Source organism: Trachinotus anak, unplaced genomic scaffold, assembly GCF_046630095.1.
Source record: "Trachinotus anak isolate AG129_WGS33_773 ecotype Australia unplaced genomic scaffold, CSIRO_AGI_Tana_v1 ptg000024l, whole genome shotgun sequence".
Taxonomy (NCBI): Eukaryota; Metazoa; Chordata; class Actinopteri; order Carangiformes; family Carangidae; genus Trachinotus; species Trachinotus anak.
Genome location: NW_027273875.1, coordinates 15,021,746 through 15,048,225, shown reverse-complemented (window position 1 = coordinate 15,048,225; position 26,480 = coordinate 15,021,746). Strand labels below are relative to the sequence as shown.

The 26,480-nt window shown below is 40.8% G+C and overlaps 2 protein-coding genes across 6 annotated transcripts in view; one reads left to right on the top strand and one right to left on the bottom strand.

Annotated features, from left to right (window-relative positions):
• esama (endothelial cell adhesion molecule a) overlaps positions 1-3,069 on the top strand; it is a 59,495-nt gene extending 56,426 nt beyond the window's left edge. Inside the window, exon 7 of the mRNA XM_071460210.1 lies at positions 515-3,069. Within this exon, the coding sequence (XP_071316311.1) occupies positions 515-1,052 (538 nt within the window). The 3' untranslated portion in view covers positions 1,053-3,069. The remainder of the gene's footprint in view (positions 1-514) is intronic.
• Positions 3,070-4,651: 1,582 nt separating this feature from the next.
• fez1 (fasciculation and elongation protein zeta 1 (zygin I)) lies at positions 4,652-23,359 on the bottom strand. 5 transcript variants are annotated; one of them, XM_071460213.1, is made up of 10 exons: positions 23,073-23,359; positions 19,637-20,024; positions 15,958-16,045; positions 14,219-14,305; positions 12,106-12,271; positions 10,001-10,314; positions 7,680-7,760; positions 6,028-6,103; positions 5,807-5,942; positions 4,652-5,655 (listed from the first exon to the last, which is right to left on the bottom strand). In XM_071460213.1, exons 2-9 carry the CDS (start codon positions 19,978-19,980, stop codon positions 5,827-5,829), a joined length of 1,272 nt encoding a protein of 423 aa, XP_071316314.1. In that variant the 5' UTR covers positions 19,981-20,024; positions 23,073-23,359; the 3' UTR covers positions 4,652-5,655; positions 5,807-5,826. The 5 variants fall into 5 exon arrangements, with proteins under 5 accessions (XP_071316314.1, XP_071316313.1, XP_071316315.1 ...); XM_071460212.1 differs by having other exon boundaries at positions 19,637-20,010; positions 23,062-23,358; XM_071460214.1 differs by having other exon boundaries at positions 5,877-5,942; positions 19,637-20,010; positions 23,062-23,353.
• Between the last annotated feature and the right edge of the window lie 3,121 nt (positions 23,360-26,480).

The following is a 26,480-nucleotide window of genomic DNA, read 5'->3' as shown; positions in this document are numbered from 1 at the left end:
TTACATCTTGTACAAATTATAAATCTGAGCTGCTCGTGGGACAGTTTAAACAGTGATTTGTCTCTACTATTAGGGATTTAAGCAAATACAACAACACAAACAATATGTGACATTTTGCAGCTATGTTCATGAAGACCTACAGTGGAGGCTGTATCACAGAGCACAACAGCCAAAAAGAAATAATAGAAAAAGGCCCAAAAAGGTTCCTGATGAGCTGAGGTGTTGGCTCACAGGCATGAGATTCAGATTTTTTTTCTTCAGTATCAAAGTGATCCAGCTGATTGTTGTCTCTATGTTGTGAACAGAAAGTGCTGGCAGGATGCAGATTGAACCAAATGTTAATAAATAAGCTAAAAGTATTCAGACATTCAGTGACCTTTGTTGGATACTTTGTTGGACTGTGTATGCGTGGGTATAAATCAGGGTACAGGATTAAATACTGCATTTTTTGTGCAATAAAGGCAGATACAGAGAGCAGCTTTGCCTCAAACCCGTGTCTCCTCTCCACCTCCAGGGAGGATGCACAGGCCCCCAAGCGTGTGTCCTGGGCTAAGAGCGGCATGGGTTCAGACATCATCTCCAAGAATGGCACCCTGTCATCTATCGCCTCCAGCCCACACCACAAAGAGCCCTCACACAACCACAACAACCACCACCACCACCTGCAGCAGTACCCCCAGCGCCCACCCTCAGACACCGCCTCAATCATCACCGCCACCGGCAGCATGGCCGGCTACCGACCGTCCCGCCATCACGGAGCTTCCACCCCCACCCACTACAGCTACAACAACAACACCACCCTGCCACGCGGACAGACCATCTCCTCTGAGGCCAGCACCAATGGGAGCTCTCTACCCAGACCAGAGCGCTACACCCAACTGCCCCAGGCCCAGGCACTGCCGCAGACCTACAGCCAGCCTCAGCTGCAGCTGCAGGCCACTCCCTCCCCACCACCGCTGCCCACCTCCGGTGTAACCACCTCTAACATCACCCGTATGGGAGGGGTGCCCATTATGGTGCCTGCACAGAACCAGGCTGGGTCTCTGGTCTAACACCAGCCAGTGTTGGCAAATCAGTGCTGTTGACAGAAACAGTGGAACACTGTCAGTCTCCTCTCTGACGGGGCAGATGCTGATTTTTTTAAAAGGGAACACTTTAACTATAACTATTTAGCAAAGAAATACAGTAGATGAAAATGTCAAATTCACTTATGCTTTCGCATCAAGACGCCTTCGTGGTGAGACTTTCAGACACAGACTGTTTACCTGCTTTAAGTATACTTAAATCTTTTATATTCTGTATGCACTGTATACATTGCAAACTGTGTATAGACATGATTTTCATACATCTCTCCAGTATCCTCTTTTCTACTTTATCAATGCATTTCTAATGTTTATTTTTTTTCAAATGTATCATCCAGAAACCTTATTTTTTCTCCTCCTGCCACACTAATGACACAAGGTGAACAGCAACTGAATCATCACTGGGGGGCTTGGTGATGCAGATCTGCTGCACGCTGTCCCTGAAGGACGACTCAAGACATCAAGGTGTGAGCACAAAGGAAAGTTAGTGAAATTGGGTGTAATATATGAAGATCTGTGTATTAATGGCCACATTTCTGCAGCAGACTTATGGAAAAAAAGATAAGATAACATTATACATACAATGACAAAGTTTGGCATTGCAAAATATCCTAATCCTTTTTTTTTTTTTTTTTTGGCTTCATTTCTGTCAGTGGTTCAGCTTATAAAATGCTCTTAGACTCAATTCTTCAAACACAGATTAGCAAAAGCTTCTTATAATATTGAGCACTATACAGAACTGCAGTGTGACAACTTTGCTAATACACGAGTCCACACTTGAGGTTGTAATAATTTAAAAGTTGCCTCCAGCATTGAAATTGTAAATATGATATTTATTTTCTGTTACATGTGGAAGAGACAGCAGAGAATATATCTTTGGCTACAGCTTGTATGGAACATGTGATGGAGGTGATATGTTTGCCTGTAACACTGGATACTGAACCAAAGACACACAGGATGTATCAGTTCATTATGTCAACATGCTGTTTTCAAAGGTAGGTCAGTAGGGACAGAAACAAGATTCACTGCCATAACCTACAGGATTTAGGCTTTGATTGACAACAAAAAGCTGACATGAGAACATTAATGTGAAGGTGAAGGTGCCTAGTTAGTGATCTTCTACCATTTCCTGTCCTGAGAGGATGGAGAAGATACACTCCTTAAAGCTGGGGCACAGTCCCACTGTATCTACACAGCTACAGACTGGGCGTGACATGAACAAATCAGTTTTCATACACAACGTGGACATTGACACCTGAGGATTAATTTTAATTGTTCGTTTTTCTTTTTTATCTGATTCTGTCACACAAATGCCCATTAAATAGAATTTGGTCTGAGAGGAAAAGAAAAAAAAAACCATATACAGTATATGTATCATGATAGTGATCTACATCCCCATCTGTTCTGCTGGATTGTCATTACACTGGAGCATGTTTGTTTCTTTGATGTTGAAAGAAAAGGTTTGAGCTTCCTTGACAGGCTCATCATTATTATTATTATTATTGGACGCAGGCTTGGCAGCAGGGTGACAGCTGAACGTAGTTGTATCCTAAAACTGTGATGGTTTTGTATTGTCATGAACGCATTAGAGCAAAAGGGAAAAAGAAAGTGTTGAGAAAATCAATTTGATGTGTAGGACTTACTACAGCTCACTGTTAACTTGTGGATGGGTCATTTAAAAAGTGTACATTATGAATATTAAAATGTATCCAAGACAAACCTTTATTTTTATACAGTAAAGAATGAGAGCACATGAGCAGAATTTATCAATAGTCAATGTTAAAAGTTTTATGCTCACTGTCAGTGAGTTATGAACCATGATGGATTGTATAACTACTGTGGACTAACTGGTGGCCAAGCGTGCTTATTTATACCTTCGGCCGAAACTGTGGACATTAATGTGCAGTGTGCACTTGTATGCTCCATATTTATGTTCATGGAAAAAATGCTTTGTATAATATTTTCAATTAAATTACAAATGAGCTGGTGTGTGTTTGTGTGTGTATATGTGTGTATGTATTTTTAAAACTGTTTAGAAGAATGAGGTCTGATTGATTCACAGCTCGGAGGTGCCCTGAGTCACTTTCTTACTTTTATGTATGATGATGATGATTTGTACCAGAGTTAAACGACCTGTGGAGTTTATAATCAGAAAACTATTGATCAGAAATCAAACTTGGCCTTAATAAGCCAGTATAAAAAGAAGTCCCATTCATATTCTCTACAACAATTTGTGTAGCTTTATCCACTACATTTGTTTTTTTGATAAACATGATAGTAAACAGACTAATCAGTGGTGGTAAAGTTTGTGTGTATCTTATATCTTACATAGCTCATCCCAATGCATTTCAAACTCTTTAATTTTGTTACACATTCTAAGAGGTGAGCTCAGCCACCAGAGGGCAGTAAAGTAGCTCAGACAGGCTGGGATACAGTCTAGAAGAATCCTAATGTTGAACTGTGGTCTGAGGATTGTGTGTTAAACTGAACCCTCCACTGAAAATCACTTCCCTCATGCAACAGATGTTTTTTCTGACACTCATAGTGATGAATATTATAAGTTGTTTTACATATTATGAGACCTGAAGATATGATTTGACATTTTGGGATGGAGCACCCTCTCAGGAAGCAGACGGCAGCCAGCAGAGTACCACAAAAGGACAAAATAAATGTGACTATTCAACACCTTTAACATGCTGAAAAAATAGATAAATAAAAGCTAGTGCATGAATCTCAAAAAAAAAAAAAAGAACTGATTGATTTTTTCAATTTGTTGCCTCAAGATAAAGTTGTTGTGCAATGATGGAGGTGACACAAAATAATGACCCTGGTCACTTTGGTCACAATGGTCTACAGTCCAAAATGTGGTTTTCAGAGTTTGACACTAGACGCTGTTTTCACATTCATCTGCTCTGTACTAACCTTAAATCTCAGTTTAACATGTGGACATATGTGTTGGATTATGGGACATCACAAGTACCAACTGAGGAGCCAGTCGTGGTAGATAGATAAAAGTGTGATTTTCGAGGTCCCACAGACTGAGAATGGGCTTTACAGTGAAGTAGGAGACAACTTCTTTCTAGTAGTTACATTTTTGAAATGAACAATATTTGTACATTCATAAAGTAGATGTATTATAAGATTTTTAAACCAGTTAATTCATCTTTTAGATGAATTAGACATAATTTATTATTCCAACTGAATATTTATGTATGTCCTAAAACACGCCCGAGGGGTCCTTTAAATACATTTGAAAAGATAAAAAGAGAAAATTGAAGAAGGGACCATGCGTATGTTCAGCTTTTCTAATGTACATATTGTTTTCACCTACTTATTATTCTACAGTTTTCTCTTGGTATTTCTATATCTATATATAATATGAAAAATTATCTGACTGTCTTTTTTTTTTTTTTTTATTAATACATTATCATAATACCAAAATCTTCCAAATAATGGAGTGAAGAATATTTTTTCTTTGAATAAAACACAGTGCATACAGTTTATCAGTAGTGATCATGTTACCTGATAAAGGTTTAAAAAGTTTAAAAGAAGCACATGCACAAACACCATTTGGGTAGAATGTTTATTAGAATTTGCGATTAGCGATGTAACATTCACCTACATGGCGCAAAGGAAGTCATAAATATGCTAATATGCAAATATGCGCGCCTTTACTGAAATGAGCTCATCTCGTCAGGGGATGATATATCCAAGGAAACTCAGTGAGACGCCTGCACGTGGCTGAACAGGGTGGGATGCACAGAAGCCTGACGCTCTGATTACAGTAAATAAAAAAGAAAAATCAGCAACAGAGTTTATATCAAATATTTAGATACAAATGAAAAGAAATTACAAAAGTCAGAAGAGCACTGGATATAAGACAAAAAGTAAAAGAAAAAAATAAACAGCTTAGTAATGCACCGCACCCGTAATAGTTGTTTCTTTTAGTTCACATGGAGCTACAGTACTAAGTTGGCAGAAAAAGGTGCATGGCTTTAGTTTTCGTCTGAAACAGTACAGGAAGATGATGGGTTGTGGATGCAGTATGGCATTTCATTTCTCTCACTGTGCAGTCCTTATGAATCAATGAATGAAACAATCAGCTGTGGTTAAGAGGTTAGTTGATGAATAAGACTCAAATATTGGCAACACTGAAATTCTGTTAGAGGAAAGAAAAGTAAAGAAATTAAGTCAAAGAAAGCAGCGATAACATCGTATCCCTGTACCAAAGTGGTGTTGTGACCGTTAACAACATGTCATGCTCCATTAGTGAAGTCCTTTAAAATGGGATTGACCATCCCACTTGTTTTAGTATTAAGATGGCGGCCATCTTGGGGTCTGGGCCTGAATGTAATGTGCAGGGAGGGAGAAGGTGAGCTCAGCGAAAGGCAGTAGTCTTAGTCGAGGTGAATACGATAATGTCGATGGTGAGGATCCATGGCTGATAATGGTAAAAGAGGGGACATCATGCAGCTTGGGGCCCAAGGCGAGGAGGGTTGGAAAGGCCCCCAGGGAAGAGTTCTCCATCACATTGTGGCCCCTGGCATGCCGGTGCTTTAGGTAGGACACAAGACTGGAGAGGAGAAAGAGCGGAGAGTGATGTTAAGTTACTGTGTGTTAAGATACTGTATGACAAGGTTACTTTAATGTAGAGATTCTCACTGGAAAATTAGGAAGTTTGTTTTCACAATAACTATAATCACTTAGTTATTACTACTATTCACCTTGACTGTTGTGGTTGTGTTTAAGTCTTGTTTAATTCTTCCCCTGGACTACGTGTGCTGTTGTGTTTACCTTTCAATATGTAGTCAGTTAGCAGTGTAGGCACCTTCTCACTGTCCTCCTTCATGGCATAAAGAACTAGGAGGGAGAAAAATGTGTCAGCTCTGGATATACAGTACACTTCTATTAGCCAGTCATAATTCTTTCTGTACTGGACACTTACTTTTTGTGAGCATCTGCAGGTCGTCGACAGATGGAGGGGTGCCTTTCTTCTCATATGGAATAACTGTGTTTAGATACTGAAAACACAGTCAAGGTTCAGAGGGTTTAAGAGGAAACTGGGATATTTAAAACTAACGTGATGAACTGATGTTATAGCAGCTTTCTGTCACTGGTCACGACACAGAACTGAATCATAGGACTTTGGAAAATACATCCATTTGCTCTCTTGCCCTGAGTTAAATGAAAAGATTGATACCAGTCCCATATTTGTTATTTAAATATAAATCTGGAGCCGGGAGACAGTTAGCTTAGAGGTCAAAGGTTAAATCCAGTAAAAATTTAACAAACAGGATATAACAGTCAGCTAAGACTTTAGGTTCCAGGCTAGCTGTGTCCCCCAGTTCCCAGTCCATAGGCTAAGCTAAGCTAACCAGCTGCATACAGACGTGAGGTTGGTGCTGATCTTCTCATCTCCTGACAAGAAAGCAAAAAAGCACAACACGACCCAAAATGTTGAACAGTTCCTTTAAAAGTCAATGGACTGTTCATAGCAAATAGTTGAGCTTTTATCACTGAGCAAGAAATTAAAGTCACAATCTGTGATCACATGTAAACACCAGGGCAACCACACCCCACACATTACTGGAGCCTGCATCACTCTCAGACTTATTGACAGACCTTTTCCATTAATACACAGACTAATAACTAAAGTTATAAAGCTTCTCTGATGCTGTTAAGAATCAGACTGTTCATCCATTTACTGGATTTACCAGTTCATGCAGTAACATCTGCAAAAGCAGATGCAAGATGCTCCCATCAAACTTGTCATTTATGTGGATCTGCCTGGGTGTCTGGACTAAAACAGGCACATGTCTTGCGGTGTATGAGAGCATATTGCTTACACTATCAACACAGATCAAATTACACACAGCAGACTGATCCTCCCTGAGCACGACCTTAACTGTGCGTTGGACTGAGGCAGTGACATAAACATAGACACTGCGGCCGTTATTGCTGCACTTGGGCCCATGACCTGAAAGGGCCTGTTGCTGAGCTTCCTCAGCACAGCTGGTATCAGACCCCTCCAGCTGTAACTAAGTTATACTACAGCTGTAACCCAAATGGAAAGCACCACAAGAGCTCATCAAACTATGATCAATTATTACTATTTCACCAGATCCTACACCTTCAAGAATTCCTATCTGTCATGTCTGTTACATTTCTACGTGCAGGTCACTACAAAGCTACAAACACATTCTCTGACGTCGATATATTACATGTTGTACTCATATATTATGAACAAATAAATAAATGAAGTTATTCAATGAAATAATTTGTGGACACATTTTTTTTATTTAATGCTGTCTAATGTCTTGTGACAGTTGTTGTTGTGTTTTTGTGTTAGCTAAGAGCAGTAAGCAGCACAGTGCTGAAAATTCCTTTCAGACACAAAATCAGATTTGAGAAGACAGGCGGAGGATAAGGTTGCCAAGCTACGCATCTTGCCCTGCACAGGGCTGGTAACTGAGGACCTTTGTTACTACCTGATGCCACTGGACTGAGGTTTCACTCAACAATGCACTACCTGCTCCTTGTAATGTGTCAAAACATATTGTACATTTAGACTGCTACTACTTTGACCTTTGACCTTACCTGTTTCTCATTCCCTGTGCTTCCAAATGTCTGTCTGATGCCTGTCTGCAGGATGCTGGACAGTCCCTCCATGCTGAAACGCTGCAGATCATAATACATACCCACACACACACACACACAGACACACACAGACACACACAGACAGAACATTATCATAAGGTACTGAATAGACTGAAATCTGATGACGAGTCATTTCAAATCCATTACAAACCTTTCACACAAACCCTGCTGCTGGTCAACACTTAGACACTGTGAGACACAAGTCTTCCTGTTTATGTTGCATCTGCATCATTGTGTCATCTGAACATTTACATTGCTTCAGTAATGCAGCCTGAGGGACCCAGGAGTCACCAACACTGCCGTGATTTACATGGAGGGAATATCCATTAGTTTATTTCTCTGTTACTGGACAGGGGTAGACTGGACTGGACTGGGCTCTTACTGTATGAAGACAATGGGTCACCTCCACTTTAGGATCTTTCCTGGAAGGTACTTTAGAGGCTAATGGACCCAAGATCCATTACGCTAACAGTCAGAGGGAGGGAAGAGGAAGAGGGAGCGCTGTCAGACACTGTGGTTTCACCTTTCTCTAATTTACACTGGAAGGATTAAACATGGACGTGCAAATTCATGAGTAAACCTGATGGAGGCAGAAATATACAGGTGCTGGTCATATAATTAGAATATCATGAAAAAGTTGATTTATTTCAGTAATTACATTCAAAAAGTGAAACTTGTATATTATATTCATTCATTATACACAGACTGATATATTTCAAGTGTTTATTTCTTTTAATTTTGATGATTATAACTGACAACTAATGAAAACCACAAATTCAGTATCTCAGAATATTAGAATATTGTGAAAAGGTTCAATATTGAAGACACCTGGTGCCACACTCTGATCAGCTAATTAACTCAAAACACCTGCAAAGGCCTTTAAATGGTCTCAGTCTAGTTCTGTAGCTACACAATCATGGGGAAGACTGCTGACTGCTGACCACTGACACCTTGCACAAGGAGGGCAAGACACAAAAGGTCACTGCTAAAGAGGCTGGCTGTTCACAGGGCTCTGTGTCCAAGCACATTACTAGAGAGGCGAAGGGAAGGAAAAGATGTGGTAGAAAAAAGTGTACAAGCAATAGGGATAACCGCACCCTGGAGAGGATTGTGAAACAAAACCCATTCAAAAATGTGGGGGAGATTCACAAAGAGTGGACTGCAGCTGGAGTCAGCGCTTCAAGAACCACCACGCACAGACGAATGCAAGACATGGGTTTCAGCTGCCGCATTCCTTGTGTCAAGCCACTCTTGAACAAGAGACAGCGTCAGAAGTGTCTCGCCTGGGCTAAAGAGAAAAAGGACTGGACTGCTGCTGAGTGGTCCAAAGTTATGTTCTCTGATCAAAGTACATTTTGCATTTCCTTTGGAAATCAAGGTCCCAGAGTCTGGAGGAAGAGAGGAGAGGCACAGAATCCATGCTGCTTGAGGTCCAGTGTAAAGTTTCCACAGTCAGTGATGGTTTGGGGTGCCATGTCATCTGCTGGTGTTGGTCCACTGAGGTCCAAGGTCAACGCAGCCGTCTACCAAGAAGTTTTAGAGCACTTCATGCTTCCTGCTGCCGACCGACTTTATGGAGATGCAGATTTCATTTTCCAACAGGACTTGGCACCTGCACACAGTGCCAAAGCTACCAGTACCTGGTTTAAGGACCATGGTATCCCTGTTAATTGGCCAGCAAACTCGCCTGACCTTAACCCCATAGAAAATCTATGGGATATTGTGAAGAGGAAGATGCGAAATGCCAGACCCAACAATGCAGAAGAGCTGAAGGCCACTATCAGAGCAACCTGGGCTCTCATAACACCTGAGCAGTGCCACAGACTGATCGACTCCATGCCACGCCGCATTGCTGCAGTAATTCAGGCAGAAGGAGCCCCAACCAAGTATTGAGTGCTGTACACGCTCATACTTTTCATGGTCATACTTTTCAGTTGGCCAACATTTCTAAAAATCCTTTTTTAGTATTGGTCTTAAGTAATATTCTAATATTCTGAGATACTGAATTTGGGATTTTCATTAGTTGTCAGTTATAATCATCAAAATTAAAATAAATAAGCATTTGAAATATATCAGTCTGTGTGTAATGAATGTATATAATATACAAGTTTCACTTTTTGAATGTAATTACTACTATTATGACACGCACACACACACACACACACACACACACACACACACACACACACATACACTCATATAGTGTAAATAATTAAAGTCTTTAAAGCATATAAAGTCATCCTTCCCTCACTCTCTCTCACCTTGACAGGCATGCTCCCTGTCTTCTCCGTGCGTCCTGTGGAGCCTGTGTTCCCTCCGTTCACAGGTTGTGTCCCTACCCCCTGCAGACTCAGGGCCTTGTCCCGGCGTCGGCGTTTGCTGCTGTCTCGTTGCTCCTTCTGCCTGTTCTGCACCTCCATCAGGGCTGTGATGAACGTGTTCTTCACCTCTTTCTCAAACTCCAGCTCATCGCGCCGAGCCAGCTGGCTGACCAGCTCCTCTGAGTACTCACGGATGGCAGCCTCCACTCGGTTCAGCAGCTCGACCAGTGCTGAGCTGGGCATCAGGCTCAGGCCTGCACAACAGATGAATGTGGAGGAACAGTTGGCCACTATTTTGTATTAAGCATTAAGTATTTTTTTCTCAACCAGAGGTTCAGACAGAATGCTAAACATATCCATACTGTATTAATCCAAGCTAAATCAGTGGACCAAATATTCATTGCAGGCTTGACCAGTACAGCAAAAGTGAAAATCAGTCAGATTCAAGCAGGACTCTATCAGCAAACTCAAAAACTGTGTCCAGTATCAGTCTTTATTGTAACACTGTTTTCTGCAACACTAATTAAAGGTCCCATATTGTGTAAAGTTAGATTTCCATGTCTGTTTTGATTATAAAGCAGGTCTAGGTTATATTAATACTGTGAAAGTATCAAAGCCTCAGTCCACAGAGAAATGCACACAGCCTGTATTCAGAAACTGAGCCTTAAAACCAGCCGTCAGGACTCCTGTAACTATGTGATGTCACAATAAAACAGTCATCACTCTCAGCCCCACCCAAAGCCCTGCCCAACCTTTGCAGGATTTGGTTTCTCTGGGTGTTTACCTGAAATCTGATATATTTTTATTGGATCGCTCAGAAAACAGTCAGCCAATCAGAAGAGAGGCTCAGAGCCTCTCTTCTGATTGGCCTCTCTTCTCCACTGACCTGTTGTTAGTCGAGCTCCGGAGAGAAGCCTGAGAGAGGAAATGTAAAACTACACTGAGATGGTTTTTGGTTCTTAAAACCACAAATATATCTTCTGATGGAGATCAACACTTCAAATAAAAAATTAAAAAAAACAGAAGTGTAAAATATGGGACCTTTAGATTATAAAGATCAATAAAGATATTAACCAAAACAGCTGGATAGTGTTGGCTTTTTCACATTAACTGTGGTCACCAACTCTTTGTTGCTTGTGACCCCTAAACAAAACATGGTATCTTTGTATGTTGCCAAAATAGAAAAAAAAATTCCCATTGCAGGTTGTTTCATTTGAATAATTCGTATCATCAAAAGCCCAAGAAATTTGTAAATTTTTTTAGCAGGGAATCACTGAAGATGATATATATAATGATAACTTTCCTGCATATTTCTTTCCATATAATCAAATTTTTTTAACCAGTTAAGTCCTTACTGAATAATCCATGAGTAAAAATTTGAAGCCAGATGTGCATTATAATAAAAACACACAACAATGTTATACAACATACCAACACTGAGCAAATGAAGGTATTAACACGGCTGTATGTGTTCAACACTGCTCCCACAGTGGCCAGAACAAATCGAATGCTCAGAGGAACCACATGGATCTCCAAGCTGTTCAGTGAAGGGTTGCCTTATGGCAGAGAACACTGTGGCGTCTTGAACTCTCACCTATGGACCTGCTGAAATGAGATGACTAATCTAACCATGTGGATTACCAAATCAAAACCTGATGTGGATATGGTGACAATGAGGTCATGGATGAAGTGAACAATTGATGCATATCTCTCCCTAGAAATAAGATTTAGAAAGACTGAGAAAAGAGTGAACAACTGGTTTCATATGATGCATATTTAGTGCATGTTTGTCATTGACCACAGTGTCCATGCACTCATCATAACTGGCCTTCATGTCAGGTTAGGTCATTATTGACAGGGAAGATGATATTTTTCATGTCTCACCATCTCACCTTTGTTATTTTATGGCTGTTTAGTGACATGCTTCATTGTAACCTAAAATGCAGAGCCGTTCGAAAGACTGATTATCCTACTGACAAACTAAGCAGTTTCTTTGGCCAGAAAAGATTCACCTTTACAAAAACATGGATTATTTCCAGTTTTACCTTCGTAGGAGCAGTTGTTGTTGGAGGCCTGTGACAGCTGTCTGATCTCCTCCAGCAGGGAGGGGCTGGTCCTGGAGGAGCAGTGGCTGCTCTCTTCCTCATCCTCCTCCTCAGTTTCGCCAGGATCTGGAGAGTTCTCCATCATCTCAACTATCTCCTCAATGACCTTGGAGAGAGAGGGAGAGAGAGAGAGAGAGAGTGAGAGAGAGATGGAAGGATATAGGGAGACGTGTGATGGACAGGAAAGTGAACAGGAGACAGGGCTAAGAACACACACATCCATAGCCGTCCATTTGTCGGTTGAGTGTGGCCAGTAAACAAAAGCTTCCTCTGTAAGTGTACATATCATACTTAAATCCATTATTGATGTGTACACTCGCTGCAGCAGTGGACGCCAGCTTGAGATGGATTTTGGTAGACATCTGTTTAAACTCTTGAGAGCAGTCCAACACTCCACACTGTCATATGTGACATGAATTGTTGGATATTATAAAGACAACAACTCCTGCAAACTAAGCAACAAAATCCATCATTGGTCCAGGTCCTCCCTAGCATGACACATAGAGGTGGTTTCTGTTCTGACACCTCTAATGGCAGAATGGCATCATTTGTCTGTGCACAGCTGGAAAAATAAATGTGTTACTGTTAAGGTTAGTTTAGTTTTAAGCATAAAATACGACTTAGGTAAAGGTCATGGGCAGGGTTAAAGTCAGTACTTCGTTAAGGTAATGGAAACTCTGCGGTTGAAATTAGAGCTGTGTGGTTGAGGTTAGGGGACAAAGTGAACATGATTAAGGTTAGGGAATGGTTAAAAGAAACAACAACATTGAGTTCCAGTAGGAAAGAGGAAATAAACCACACTAAAATCAGATGTTTTATTCACCCATCCACCCAAACCTCCTCCCTCTGCAGATGTGCTGGGGCCATCATCATGTCACTCGACTTCTGTTTCTCCTGACAGACATCAGTTATCATGTGACTTGAACATAAACATATGTTGTTTTGGGGCATTTACTGAAACAGCTGATACTGTCATTGTTCTTGGGAGGACCTAAACCAGCTTGTAAGCAGCAAAGACTGCAAAAATGCCAACAGTGGTTTGGAACATGTGACATAAACACACATGAATCCACATTGCTAATCCATGTAAAGATTACCTAGATTACCTGCAAGACTACGGACTATCAAAATGGGATGACCACAACCAACAATGCAAAGATTGTCTGTGGAGTTCCACAGGGTCTTTTACTCTTTTCAATCCATTGTACATTCTCCTACCACTATGTCTAATGACTCTTATGCTGATGATACACAGATATATGTACACTTCATGTCTAACTTTTTAATGTTAAAATCTGATAAAAACGGAAGAGATGGTGATTAGTCCTAAAGCAAACAGGCTCTATAGCATCGACTATATATAAAGATGGATGACTCTCAATCCTCAAATGTGACTGACTGTGACTGATTTCATCGAGCAGGTGTACGGGACCTGGATACCATGGGTCCACCACCTGATCACCACTGCACCAACTCCAAATGACATCACCGCCCTAAGATGGCAGCGCCTGAATCTGGGATATTCTGGGAGTCATCCGTCTTATATAGTCCTTGCTCTACAGTCTGTTTGGGTTTCACTGTGTGAGTAGTCTCTGAGTCTGACTTGAATTTCCTCAAACATTTCATTCTGTGATGGATAAACCCTGATTCATGTCTTTGTCTCCAGCCATCTAAATTACCACAAATAATTTGCAGAATTGCCCCACACTGGCCTCCCTGCCCTGGTCACCTGTGGCATTCACAGCTGACTTTAAAATGTTACTGTTTGTCTTGAAGACTCTGACCATCCTACATTATTGGCCTTTTCACTCTATACGCCACCTGGTGATTAACAAAAATATAAGAATCTAGATGAAAAAAGCTGATTTATATACCTCACAAATATCTAAAAGAATATTATGGTAAATCCATTAAACAAAATTATTCTAAACAAAAATGCTTCAATGTGTGAAAATAAAAAATAAAAAAATAAAAACAACCCAAACAACACTCAGTTGAAGCTCATGTTACCTCTTCTTTTTCTGTCTGTTGGATCTTAAATACTCACACACACCTGATCAGCTGTGATGAGAGGCTCCTCATTCAGGCATTTGGCGTTGTCATTCTTCTCGTTCATCTCTTCCTCCTCTTTTTCGTGGATCTGCAGAAACATGAGAACCAGACAACAAAGAGATGGCTACTACAGTACTGTATGTCTTACTACAAAAGTTAGGTTAAGAAGAGTCCAAAACTGCCTCTCTGCATTGGAATAATTATCTAAAGCCGTAATCATGTGTGGGAAGGAGAGAGCAGTCTGTGATTGCACTTATTTGGTTTTACATTATTTAGTATCACAAGAACGATTAACCATCCATTTGTGAAATTGTTTAAATAGTTTAGACTTTATCAATGTAATTATTTGCAATATTTAGTTTTCATACAGTTTTGATGGTGAAGTCAATTGTAATATGAAGAAACCTATGATAGTAGGTTTGACAGTGTCACTTGGCCGATCCCTCTATTTGATAGATTGCCAAGAAATTTTGTATGAATTAAAATCACTTTGTTGATCCTCTGACAATAATCAAGAGTTTAGTTTGTCCAGTACTTCCCATCAGCCTCAGCTCCACTGTGTTTAGTACTAATTAGTAAATGTTAGCATACTACTTTCCTAAACTAAGAAGATGAACATGGTTTAACATTATACCAGCTAAACATCATCATGTTACCTTACTCATTGTGGGCATGTTAGCATGCTGATGGTAGTGTTCAGTGTAAAGCACCTTTATGCCAAATAACAGCCTGACAGAGCTGCTAACATGGCTGTGGATTCTTAGAGGGCTTGTCTCTGCTGCTAATTATTGATACAGAATGATAGTGGGACAGTTCATTAAATATTTGTCATCTGCTATTTGCTGAAATATCTAAAGCTTGCACGTTTTTTCTGTGTCTTTTATGTTTTGAAATAAATAGAATCACATGTTAGAACAGGTAGATAAGGGCAATATGGCAGATGAAACAATGTGTGCAGTGAAATAAAATATGAGTGCTGAGTATGAGCACTATGGTGCGTTCTCAAAACAACCATCTCCCCCTGGAGCGAAAATGTCTGCTCTGGCCTTGACCAGCCCAAACATGGCCTAGACTGCTAAGTGCCTGCTGCGGCCCTTTATATGTGACAGCGAATTAAGGGAGGGCAGGAAGAGGGAGGCCTCTGCTGAATGGCAGACCAGTCAAGGTTGGTCAAGCATGTCTTCAAGTGTCAGAGTGAGATTAAGCCTCAGAAAGAATGAACCAGTTAGCTGCTCAGTTTGCCACCTCAACATGAAACACAATGACACATTTTTTGGTCCTTACATTTACAGATTTCTAAAGCCATAATAAGAGAATTATGTTTTGTCTTTAAAACTAGTGGAGCAGGCATTCATGGTTAATGTTTTTAACTTATTTAACTTATTCATATCACATTGTTGATTCAGCACTTGTATGGTTTGTATAGCAATGGTACTAAACTACTCCTAGGACATGTAAATAGTGTAAACCAAATGTAAGATAAGTGAGTTGGAAAAACGAAAAAAGAGGAATAGGGAACAAAACTTCGATAAGAGAGACATTTCATGTTGCTTTTTGTTAGATACAGAAAATGTTTACGATACATGTAGCTGAAAGTTACAGAAATCCAATTAAATTCACCAAATAAAAAAGAATGTTTACTGAATACTGATTGTTTTTTTAGTTTTTTAACAGGCCTAATTTCATACATTATTAATTATACATAACTAAACCACATAGAAAGATGTGGATGACATGTACCTCCTGGTCAGAAAGATTTCCGTTGAGTCCCTCTGAGTCAGGGCCGTCCCAGGTGGCGATGTAGTTGTCAGTCAGAGCATCCCACACACTGTAAAATTACACACATACACATACATGTAAGGCAACTTTTCAAGTACAACAAATGTCAAAAAGAAGCAAATAAAAAAAAAACTCCACTATTTTTGGCTTTAGCTTTAAAGTCAGGCTACTGTTTTAAGTTGGTGTATCCACACATGATGTAATTAGACAGTTATATAACAGCATTAGACTAGAGTTTGGTGTGTTGTTTTATCTCCCTGCTTATAGAGGCGGTCTACTCAGCCCTGTCTTCAGCAGCCTGCAACTCAGTCAATATTTCAATGTGACAAGTCAATGATGGTGGTCAATGTGCAGAGCTGGAGGCTGCAGAGGAACAATGCACAACAGAAAGAAAAACACAGCTTACTACTCGTTAAAAGGTATCCTTAGCAGAGATTTAGATAAAGCTTCTCACATCATTGTGCCAGCGGTCTCTGACTGCAGCCGGAGCAAGTGTCTGTCTGAGTAGGAATGACATAAAGCTGGAAGAGAAGTGTCCTTTGTCTCACACCCTTTGTGTTTTTTCCTCCTCCAGTCAGAGGTTGGTTCAGGCCTGCTGCCCTGCTCCCAGTGGCACTGCCCACACCCGGTCACACAGTGGACGCCATTGAGCTCACGGCTTACCTCACCAGCCATGTCTGCGTGCCATGGATGCACAACAGCACATACAGCCGGACATAGTTTCAATACACTTAACCCTCAGATGAAATTAAGCAATAACTTTATGTGTGAGGTAATATATCAGAGAATTAATTTTGTGCTAATATTAACTACAATCTTATGACTACATCCTGTGAACAGACTATTGTTTGGCCCCTATGTATTCACTGGAAGTTGCCATCGTCATTTGCACATTGAGAAAATCTGCAGATAACTCTACGATTGCTGAGAGATAGAGGAGCTGGTATGAAATACTCGGTTTTCTGTTTTAATGTTGAATGCTACTGTAGAACAGTTTAAACTATGTGAAATAATGGTAAACAAAGTTGAACTTAACTGTGTGTTTTCACTTGTCCTGGCTGATTAGACCTGTGATCAGGCAAAAGGTGTTGGACATAACGTGAGGCCGACTTTAGAGCTGCTGGTAGGTGGGGTTTGTTAGCGTTGGGCATAGCTAGGCTAGCTGTTCCCCTCTGTTTCTAGTCTTTATGCTAAGCTAAGCTAACTGTCAGCTAGCTGTATGTATGTAACGTGCAGATATTAAGGTTGTAACATCTTCTCTAGTGTCCTGCATTATTTCCTGTTTTATTTTGATATACTTGTTTCCCACCTTTGATCAGCCACACCCTTCCCCCCCATCACTTACCTGCCCCTGCTGTTCCTGGTAGTAAACCCCATGCATATATACTTCCCTGTTTCCACATGGCTCTTTGTCAGATTATCTTTGTTCCATTGTGTCTTCATTACCAGTAGCTACTGTTCTACGGGTGGTAACAATCTTCTCCTCTAACTCAAGGAACTAGGTGTAAAAAATAAATAAATGTATTTCCCTTCAAAATGAAACTGAACCAAAACACCACAGTACAAACCACAACAACACATGAACACTGAAATGGTTTGGTCGTCTGGCCAGCAGGAACTGGAACTCTATGTTACAAAGCTGTCCTGCTGTGTTTGTTGGCCCGCAGCCATCAAGGAGAAATCATTCTGTTTAATATTCCAGTTCTCCGTCAGCTCGTTGGACTCACTCATATCTGGGTTTTTCTAATCAGGCAACTGCAGGGATTAGGCCAAAATGTGTGACAGACTGTTTTCAACCAAGCAGCAGATTTAGCTTTGAATCAGACCCCATCCTTCACTGGAAAGAGATGATTTTCTTATAGTCCATAAGAAAACATTATGAACATCAGTATGGGTTTACTTTATACTTGTATATTAAGAAATATTAAGTGGATGAGACTCAATTATGTGAAATCACAGCTTGGATTGTTGATGCAAGAATTGTTGTGAAGAAGGAGGAACAATGAGACATTGTTAATGGGACAAAGAATCCAGAGGAGATTGGACCAGTTGGTGTGTTTGACTGGAATAATATATCTGTACTGGTTTCCTTATGTCTGCCATGACAAATCAGTGTAAGGCATTAGGTTTGTGTCATGGTGTTAACATGCAGATTATGCAGAAACTCTCCACCCACAGTCCTGTATCAGAACAGGAACACTCTTTTTTACTAGCAATTTAATACTGTCTGAAAAATCATGTGCTTCTTTTCCAAAAGCTCTCCTCTCTTACACCTACAATCAGGCTATTTTTAGCCCGATTCATATCCACACAGTGTGAGGACGTCTGTGTTTCCGCCTCAGAGCCTGTGAGCAAAAGGAGGTGGATCTGGCAGTCAGCTGGTGGAGAGGCAGAGACGGACCCACACAGCAAAAGCCAACTGAGGCGTACAACACTGCACATTGAATAATTCAGCACGCAGCCTGACTGCCGAAGCTGGGGAGGGTGGGGTCACACCACTGATTGACTGGTTGTTTGGGATGTTGTGGTGTGTGTGTGGAAATATTTTGGCTTTGGTCATGTATCGCGCTGGGCTGCCAAGCTGCTGTTTTGGCCTCGAGTGTGCGTTGTAGATGGTTAGATGGCAGCATATTGAGTATGATAGTGTGTGATTAACATAAAGAGCTGGAGGACCAGGTTCTGTTTTAAGTGTGCTGAGAGTCTGGCTGTCATATTTCATTGTGTCACCATATTTGTGTCCCTTCATTATTATTCTGATTGCCCTGCAGGATGCATCATGAAGCCCAAATGCTACAAAATGTAGCATTTTGCTAAAGAGCTCAAATAGTCAAAAAGAAATATAGTAAATAAAAGTTATTAGTTCATTTTTTGAAGTCCATAAGTCAGCTGAAAAAATATAAAATATTTTCTGTATTATCAATGTTGTAATATACAAAGCTGTTTATTGGTATTTCTAACTTTGCAGCTTCTTCCTTTTTATTTATTTTGTTATTTATTTCTCTCTTTATCTCTTTTTTTGTAGGCTATTACTGTCCTATTTTTTTTCTGTTTTGCTCCTGTTAACGCCCGACCACCTCCTCCCTCAACCTGAACTGGATTAATGATGACCCGGCAGTGATGGAGAAGAGCTGATGCCCAGCTCCAGTACGATGGGCCAGCACAGTCACGAGGGTCTGGGGGCATCTCAAAGCTAATTTGAACATCTGAAGCTAAATGTATGAAGATTATATTGATGATACAACTGGCCCAAGCAAACCCTGCTTGTTTTCAAGACTATGAGCCTGTTGTTTGTCACACATGATACTCTTACACATGCACAAAACAGAACATGCTGTGTCATCCCACAAAAACACATCTTGTTACACCACTGTAACTGCTGATATATATATTAGAAGCAAGTCTGTCTTTCACCTGTGATGTAATTTGAATGTTCACTTTGTTTCTTGTCTCTGTTTAAATGTCTAGTCATAAAAACATTTAATAAAAATCCCAAAATACTGATGCTAATGCTTTTTTGGTGGATTTCACAATAATGCAGCCTCTCAGAAGACCTCAGTTATGCATATTGCAGATGGCTGCTTATGACAACTGAGCCTCATAACAGTTTTAACAGTTTACAGTGTTAACAGTGGTCACTCACTCTTCGTCCTGCAGTCGCTCCTCATCCTCCTGGTTGTGTGACTGGTTGCGTATGGGCGCCAGGCCCTCCGTCTTGGTGTTGTAATTGTGGAAGCAGACGTTGAGCTTCTCGTCGAACTCGTTGACCAGGTCCTCCATCGACTTGAAGCTCATCATCTCAGAGAAGTTCTCCAGCTCAGAGAAGTCCTCCCGGGTGATGGAGGCCAGGGGGACGGTGGTGGTGGTGGTGGTGGTGGTGGTGGGGGAGTAGGAGGAGTGATCCAGTGCTGGATGGTCCAGCTCATCCATCTGACAGGGCCGGAGATCCTCAAACTCCTCATCCAAACACACAAGAGGGGCTTCCATGGTGTCCCCCGTCAGGTTACTGTCCGAGCCCTGAACACAACACAGTGATGGTGAAGAGTTTAATGCATTAGCACAGCTTATAAAACTGATGCGTCCAGTTCCTCTTAAAGCCTCTGCTGCAGCAAATGTGTTTAAGACAAAGACCAGATTGGTCAAAGCACAAATGTCTCTCATGATTTTTTCATCTGCCCCCATCTGGTAGATTTACCAATATCCCAGAAGGGTTTATCTGGCGTCTCCTAAATCATGCCTGCCTCACCCCAGGTGGAATGGCACCATGTTGTCTAGACAAAGAGGAGATGGAGGTAGATGTACCAGAAGGGGACCAGGTCCCAAAGGGAGCCCAACCAGTTGGCTTTACTGGTAAACCACAGTTAATTAAGCAGCTCTACTGGGACTGAAGTGATGAAGTGTCCAAGGTTCTGGGACATGAAATTATGGGAAAATTTGTCAAAGTACATCATGTTACAGTGCGGTTGTTTTACAGTGCTGAACAGGGGTTTCGTTAGGGGTTTTGATGCTAAATATCTGGTTATTTAACAGATAATTATAAAGCTGCTCTGAGAACAGTTTCTTCTGATTTAGAGAGACAGACTCATCTTTCAATGTTAATGCAAGCATCTATATCAGTTATCATGGGTACATTTTACAGTGCAATCACACCCCTCTCACCACATCTGGAAACGTAAGAAATCTTGGATTAAATATAGCATCTTCCAAACAGACAGGGAATCAGGAGGCCATGGGAGTTCCATGGTTGTATTTTTGGTATTTTATTTTCATTTTATCACGTCCCTTGTGTATTCGGTTTAGCCTGTCAGATAAGGCAGCTTGGCACAGCTTTGAGGATATCAAATCTTGGAGCTCACAAGATGAAGTATATTCAAATATTCTAGACTAAAAAACACACTGTTTCCTCCGTTCAGGAGTTCATCCACTCTCTGCAAAATACTTTTGATTTACTAGGTTCTTTTTCTTCTATTTTACAACCAAGGCCTTCAGTACATGCACATGATGCCCCATGGCAAGACTGAATTACCCATAAAATATTTATCCAGTACTCAATATTTACCAGTAAAACCTCTTACAAACAGTTAACACATCAGACAGTCTGGTTTAAGGATTTACTTTCTACCCTCTAATACCTCAGTCAACTGAAGTTTGTAAAACCCTTAAACTTCCTCCCAGAAACACTGGTCATTAAATTGTCGCATAAATATATACTACTAATACACTAAATAAGTTGTTGGACATATTATCACTTGGTTTGGGAATGCCAAAGAGTCTGTGTTTTTAAAGTTGTATATAATAATACAATATTCCTTGTTTTCCACTTCTCCTTCACTCCTTCACTCCTTTATTAGGAAAAAAACAAAAACAAAGAGTGAACCTCACAGATCTGACAACAAAACCTGCTGACTGTGCACTCTCATCAGGACAGGGAGCAGCCAGCAAACATGGGGTTTATGTCTCATGTAGTTTGTTCATATTTAGGAAAAATGGTCAGTGCTTAGTTCTTCCTACTAGAGAAGCCACATCAGAGGAACAGGAGAAAATGATGCTGGTGATCCTTGATACAGGACTGTTATGTTGTGTAAAGGATGTAGTCCTCCTCATGGTGGACATGATGCTGCAGTCAGACTTTTAAGAAAAGTTGTGCTGCGGTCAGGCTGTCCAATGCAGAGTTATTACAGTAATGAGGCCTAAATTTCATCCTCTGTGCTTGGCTGGACCGTGGCCTGGCCTAAGTGGGTGAGCACAGAGGAACAAGCTTGTGCAAGCCTCTTCCTCCTCACCGCACCACTCAGCAAAGTGCTGCTCCGTCTCCAGCCGGATATTGTTTTCCACAGTCTCATCCTCTCTCTCTTTGTCTCTACAGATGTCTTTTCTCTCTGTGTGTCCCTCTGGTGTGTTTGTGTTTATGTTTTCAGCTGCATTCATTATCGGCTTAACACTCAGTATCTCTGATTCGGTGGCAGAGAAATGAAGTGCTCCCTGCCTCCTTTATGTGACAGTGACGACAACTTGCGTCTGTCAATAGATCATTGACTTAAGGCCGTTTGGTCTACAACATGAACATGGAAATTGGTATCTGACTCTAACCTTGCCACAGGGACTCTTTGCTGGTGCTGATGCAGTGCTGCTTGAAAACTTGGCATCGTGAAAAATCACAAATTCAATTTCCTAACAGCACGTTGCAGTCATTGTGTAGCCTTTCTGTTTACTGCTGAGTCCATTTAGCAAGATGGACGTGGAAAGCGCTGGAATATTTTCATTCTAAGAGAAGTGAGGTGTGAAATCACAGCATCCTCATTAGAGCTGACGACAGAGTGGACACTGTGGAGGTGTTTGAGACGTGCAGGTGTATACGGTATATACTGAACATCTGCATAGTGTGTGTTTGGGATGTGTGTCAGCCTTTTTTTTGTATGTGACCTTCACAGAGTGGTGGTGGTCTCAGGTGTATCTCCCACCTCCACAAGGATGCAGGTATGAAAAAGAGCCATTGACAAGAGCTGAGGTCATTTAATGCAATGGAGCCAAATCTCCCCACTGGTTTTACAGCAGGGAGGGGGGATGACCACAACTATCTGATGGAACATATTTAAAGCATTTTTTTATGTAGTCTCTGACACCATCATGGCTGTCACATATGAAGACTTGCCAGTTCTTGCACTGTGGTTGAATATTTAATGTTCTGGATAACGTCAGCACATGTCAAATGCTATTAAAATCATATGAAATGAAATTATTGCTCACATCTGATGATTTATACATGTTTACATTGAAAATGGCTGTTAAATCATTCAGTTACAGTTCTATGTGAATATAAGTGAAGCGCATTTCACACAAATCAATAATCAGGCAGAAATGGAAATCATTCAATCAGCAGGTCCAGGTCATCAGCTCATCAGCGGAAGAAAAAAGAGGAGACTGGGGGAGGGAGAGAAGAGCAGTGAGGAGAGAGGACGAAGGGATGGAGGAAACCATGGTTACAAGGCAAGGATGGAGGGAAGATGATGCACAGCTAGGAGGTCAGGACGGCAGAATAAGGCCAGGTGAAGTGAGAGGGCGGTTTACCTGCAGTGGAGCCGCTGTCCCTTATGGCTGTGGTGTGTGGGCAGGACCTTCTTAGACCAGGAGGATCGGAGTCTCCCTTCGCAGCGGCAGAGGAGCAGCAGCACTCACATTCATTCCAGGATGAAAGAGAGAAAAAAACGATCAGGGGGAAGTAAAGATGGCAGCGTGGTCTGAGCTTCGGTCTGTATCCCTTCCCTCACCCGTTAGCCCACAGCCACCCTCGTCTGTCCTCCCACAGCCCGTTGTTTTCCAATCAATAGGCATCCAGCCCAGCTCACACGGAGCCTGCGCACTGCCAGGCCTCTGACGACATCAGCTCCCCCCTCCCTCCCTCCCTCCTTCCTTTCTTCCCTCACTATCCTCTCTTTCTCCCTTTGTCCCTGCCTCCTCCCTCCCTCCCTGCACGCATTAATTCCCCAATATTCATGAGGAGAGCAGGAGGAGCAGGAGGTATGGAGGTATGGAGGTATGGAGGTATGGGGGAGGGAGATGGTTCTGTAGCAAGGTGGCACGTCTGCTTACCTTGTACTTGTACTATGTCACCAGCTTTCCCCCCATTGTCTGCTTCATCATTCTGCCATACACCTCAGTGGAGCAAGAAGAGAATGTATTTATTTATTTTATTTTGAACCAGTGTATTTGCACAGAGAGGAAATGCTCAGTGTGGTGATTTAACTCCAATAAACACAATATATCTGCTGAAGGAGAAACTCATTCAATTCAATTCCATTTTATTTCCTAACGCCAAATCATAAAATACATTATCTCATTATCTCAATCACAATATACATTATCTCAAGGCAATTTGTAGAGTAAGGTCAAGACCTTACAATATATATTGTATATATAACAGAGAAGAGAGAGAGAGAGAGAGAGAGAGAGAGAGAGAGAGAGAGAGACCAGGCAACAGCTGTTGTATTCGAGCACTGTCAGACGTATAATAGACTAATAATAGTGATACCTATAGATGCAATAGTGTTATTGATAATAACAACAGCCATGATAGCAGCACCAAATAATAATAATGATAATAAGCTAATGATGATGTTAGTGTTGAGTGTTGAGTAGTGGTACCAGCTCAGCAGTCAGAGATAGCTGCAGGATGAGGACAGAGAGAAGAAGCACGACCTACAGGAGAGAGAAGACACTGTTACAGTTGTCCAGTCTAAAGGTAACAAATGCGTGGACGAGTTTCTCTGCATCCTTTTGTCCTATTGAGACAGGATGTTTCTTATTATCACAATGTTGCACAGGTGGAAGAAGGCCATCCTAGAGACTTGTTTTATGTGTGAAGTAAAGAACATGAAGTGAAGAAAATGACCCCAAGGTTCCTCACAGTAGAACTGGAGGCCATCCAAAGGTGGTGCCATCCACAGGAACTCTATTATCAGATAATGTATTTCTCAGGGGTTCAGGTCCAAGTTTGATAACTTCAGTTTTGTCTGAATTTAGACATTAAAAAAATCTGGTCATCCAGGCCTTTATGTCTTTATGATGAGTCTGGCTCCATAGATAAGTACAGCTAGGTGTCATCTGTGTACTATTGCAAATGTATGTGTAGCTTCCTGGTAATATTGCCTAAAGGAAGGATATACAAGGTGAACGGTTGCACAGAACCATGTGGAACTCCACGACTAACTTTGGTGTGCATGGAAGACTCATCATTAACATGAGAAAACTGGAATCTGTCTCATAAATATGCACTTCCTTTAATGTCAGTGACGTGCTCCAGTCTCTGTGATAAAATAATCAGTGGTATCAAATGCAGCACTGAGATCTAGTAAGACAAGTATAGAGATGAGTCCATTGTCTGAGGCTATGAGGAGATCGTTGGTAACTTTCATCAGTGCTATTTCTGTGCTATAGTGGACTCTACATCCTGACTGAAAATCTTCAGACATACCATTCAGTATCTAGTGTTGTACACAATGAGGCTGCAGCACTATCAGCAAGATCAGCTTGTGAGGCTGAAAGGTTGACATAGCTGTCCTCCACTGTATTGACACATGGCATTGAAGTAAATAACAGTGGGATTATTTTCTCAAATCTGGTTACAGTATTATCAGATAGACGCCTACTGTGATGGAATTTTTTTCCTTAATGCTGTGTAGTTCATTACTGTGAATTCAAACATTACTAAAATTATCAGACAAAGGAGTTCACTGTTTCAAGGAAATATTACTAAATGTTCAATTTCTATGTAAGAACAAGCTCAAGGGTTTCATTGTTAAAGCAAATGGGATCTTTTACATTTTGAGAAAGGCCAGTGGAGTCTTATAGTGAATTAACTGCAGAACTACCTACATGAATGTTGAAATCACCCACTACAATCACTTAATCTGTACTAGGAACTAACTCAGATAAAAAACGGCAAGGGGCAGGCAGATGATATACAGTAACTAGTGGAACAGTTTTTTGTGTTTTCCAGCTTTCCATGGGTTATAACTAAGTTTAGGTCAAGGGTAGCTGTGACCCTGCCTCCTCAGCCTGTGCTTCAAAGAATGTAAGAATTAATATTAGGGAGTGTAGATTAATTTAGACTAGCATAATTTACTGCTGCAACAAGGTTTCAGACATAATAAATCAGTAATATAAAGCTTACACCAAAAATATATTGTTTTGTATCCATTAATATTCTAATACCAAGAAATGTGTTGATCTCTGAACAGAGGACCAGAATCAATGGACATGACCAGATTCAATAACTAGAAGGGAACTCATAGAGTAAACAACATACACCAGACTTCATAGAAAAAAAATCTAATTTATGGTTACTGATCCAGATCTGTAGCAAAATTTAATGAGTTGTTCCCTGACCCATGACCCATCCCTCCACCAAGTTCAGTTCAGATTGGTTCAGTATTTCTTGTGTAATCCTGCTGACAAACAAACAAGGAAACAAACAGACGCAGGTGTGATAAGTAACTCCTGATTTGTAGTGATAAAAGTGCATTTGATGTAATGTGTGACCTTCTGACCTTCTGTTTCATGAATTTTGTAATGCTAATGCTAATCTGTAATGTTTTTGCAGTGCCTCAACATCGCATCTGTACAAGTATATACAAAATCAGGTTTACTGACAATAGGTACTAATGTGTTAAAGACATATAATGAAAACATAGATTTCAATTAATGTTGAAAATTACAAACCACAGCAAAGTTAGGATTCTCTTTGTGATCTTTAAAATTAACTTGAATTGAAATATTAACGTCAGACAACATATGAAAATAGATGCGATTAAAAATTTTTTAAATGATCATGACAATGACGTTGACTCCTGCCTTCATCACAGTGTCTGCTTTAAAATCTGCATAATCCCTAGTTTCAATCTGTGGTCGGGATTTAGACCTCCTGTCTATAAGCTTCAGATGTATGAGCCTGAACACATTTACTCATGAACAGTTCACATGTTATTATC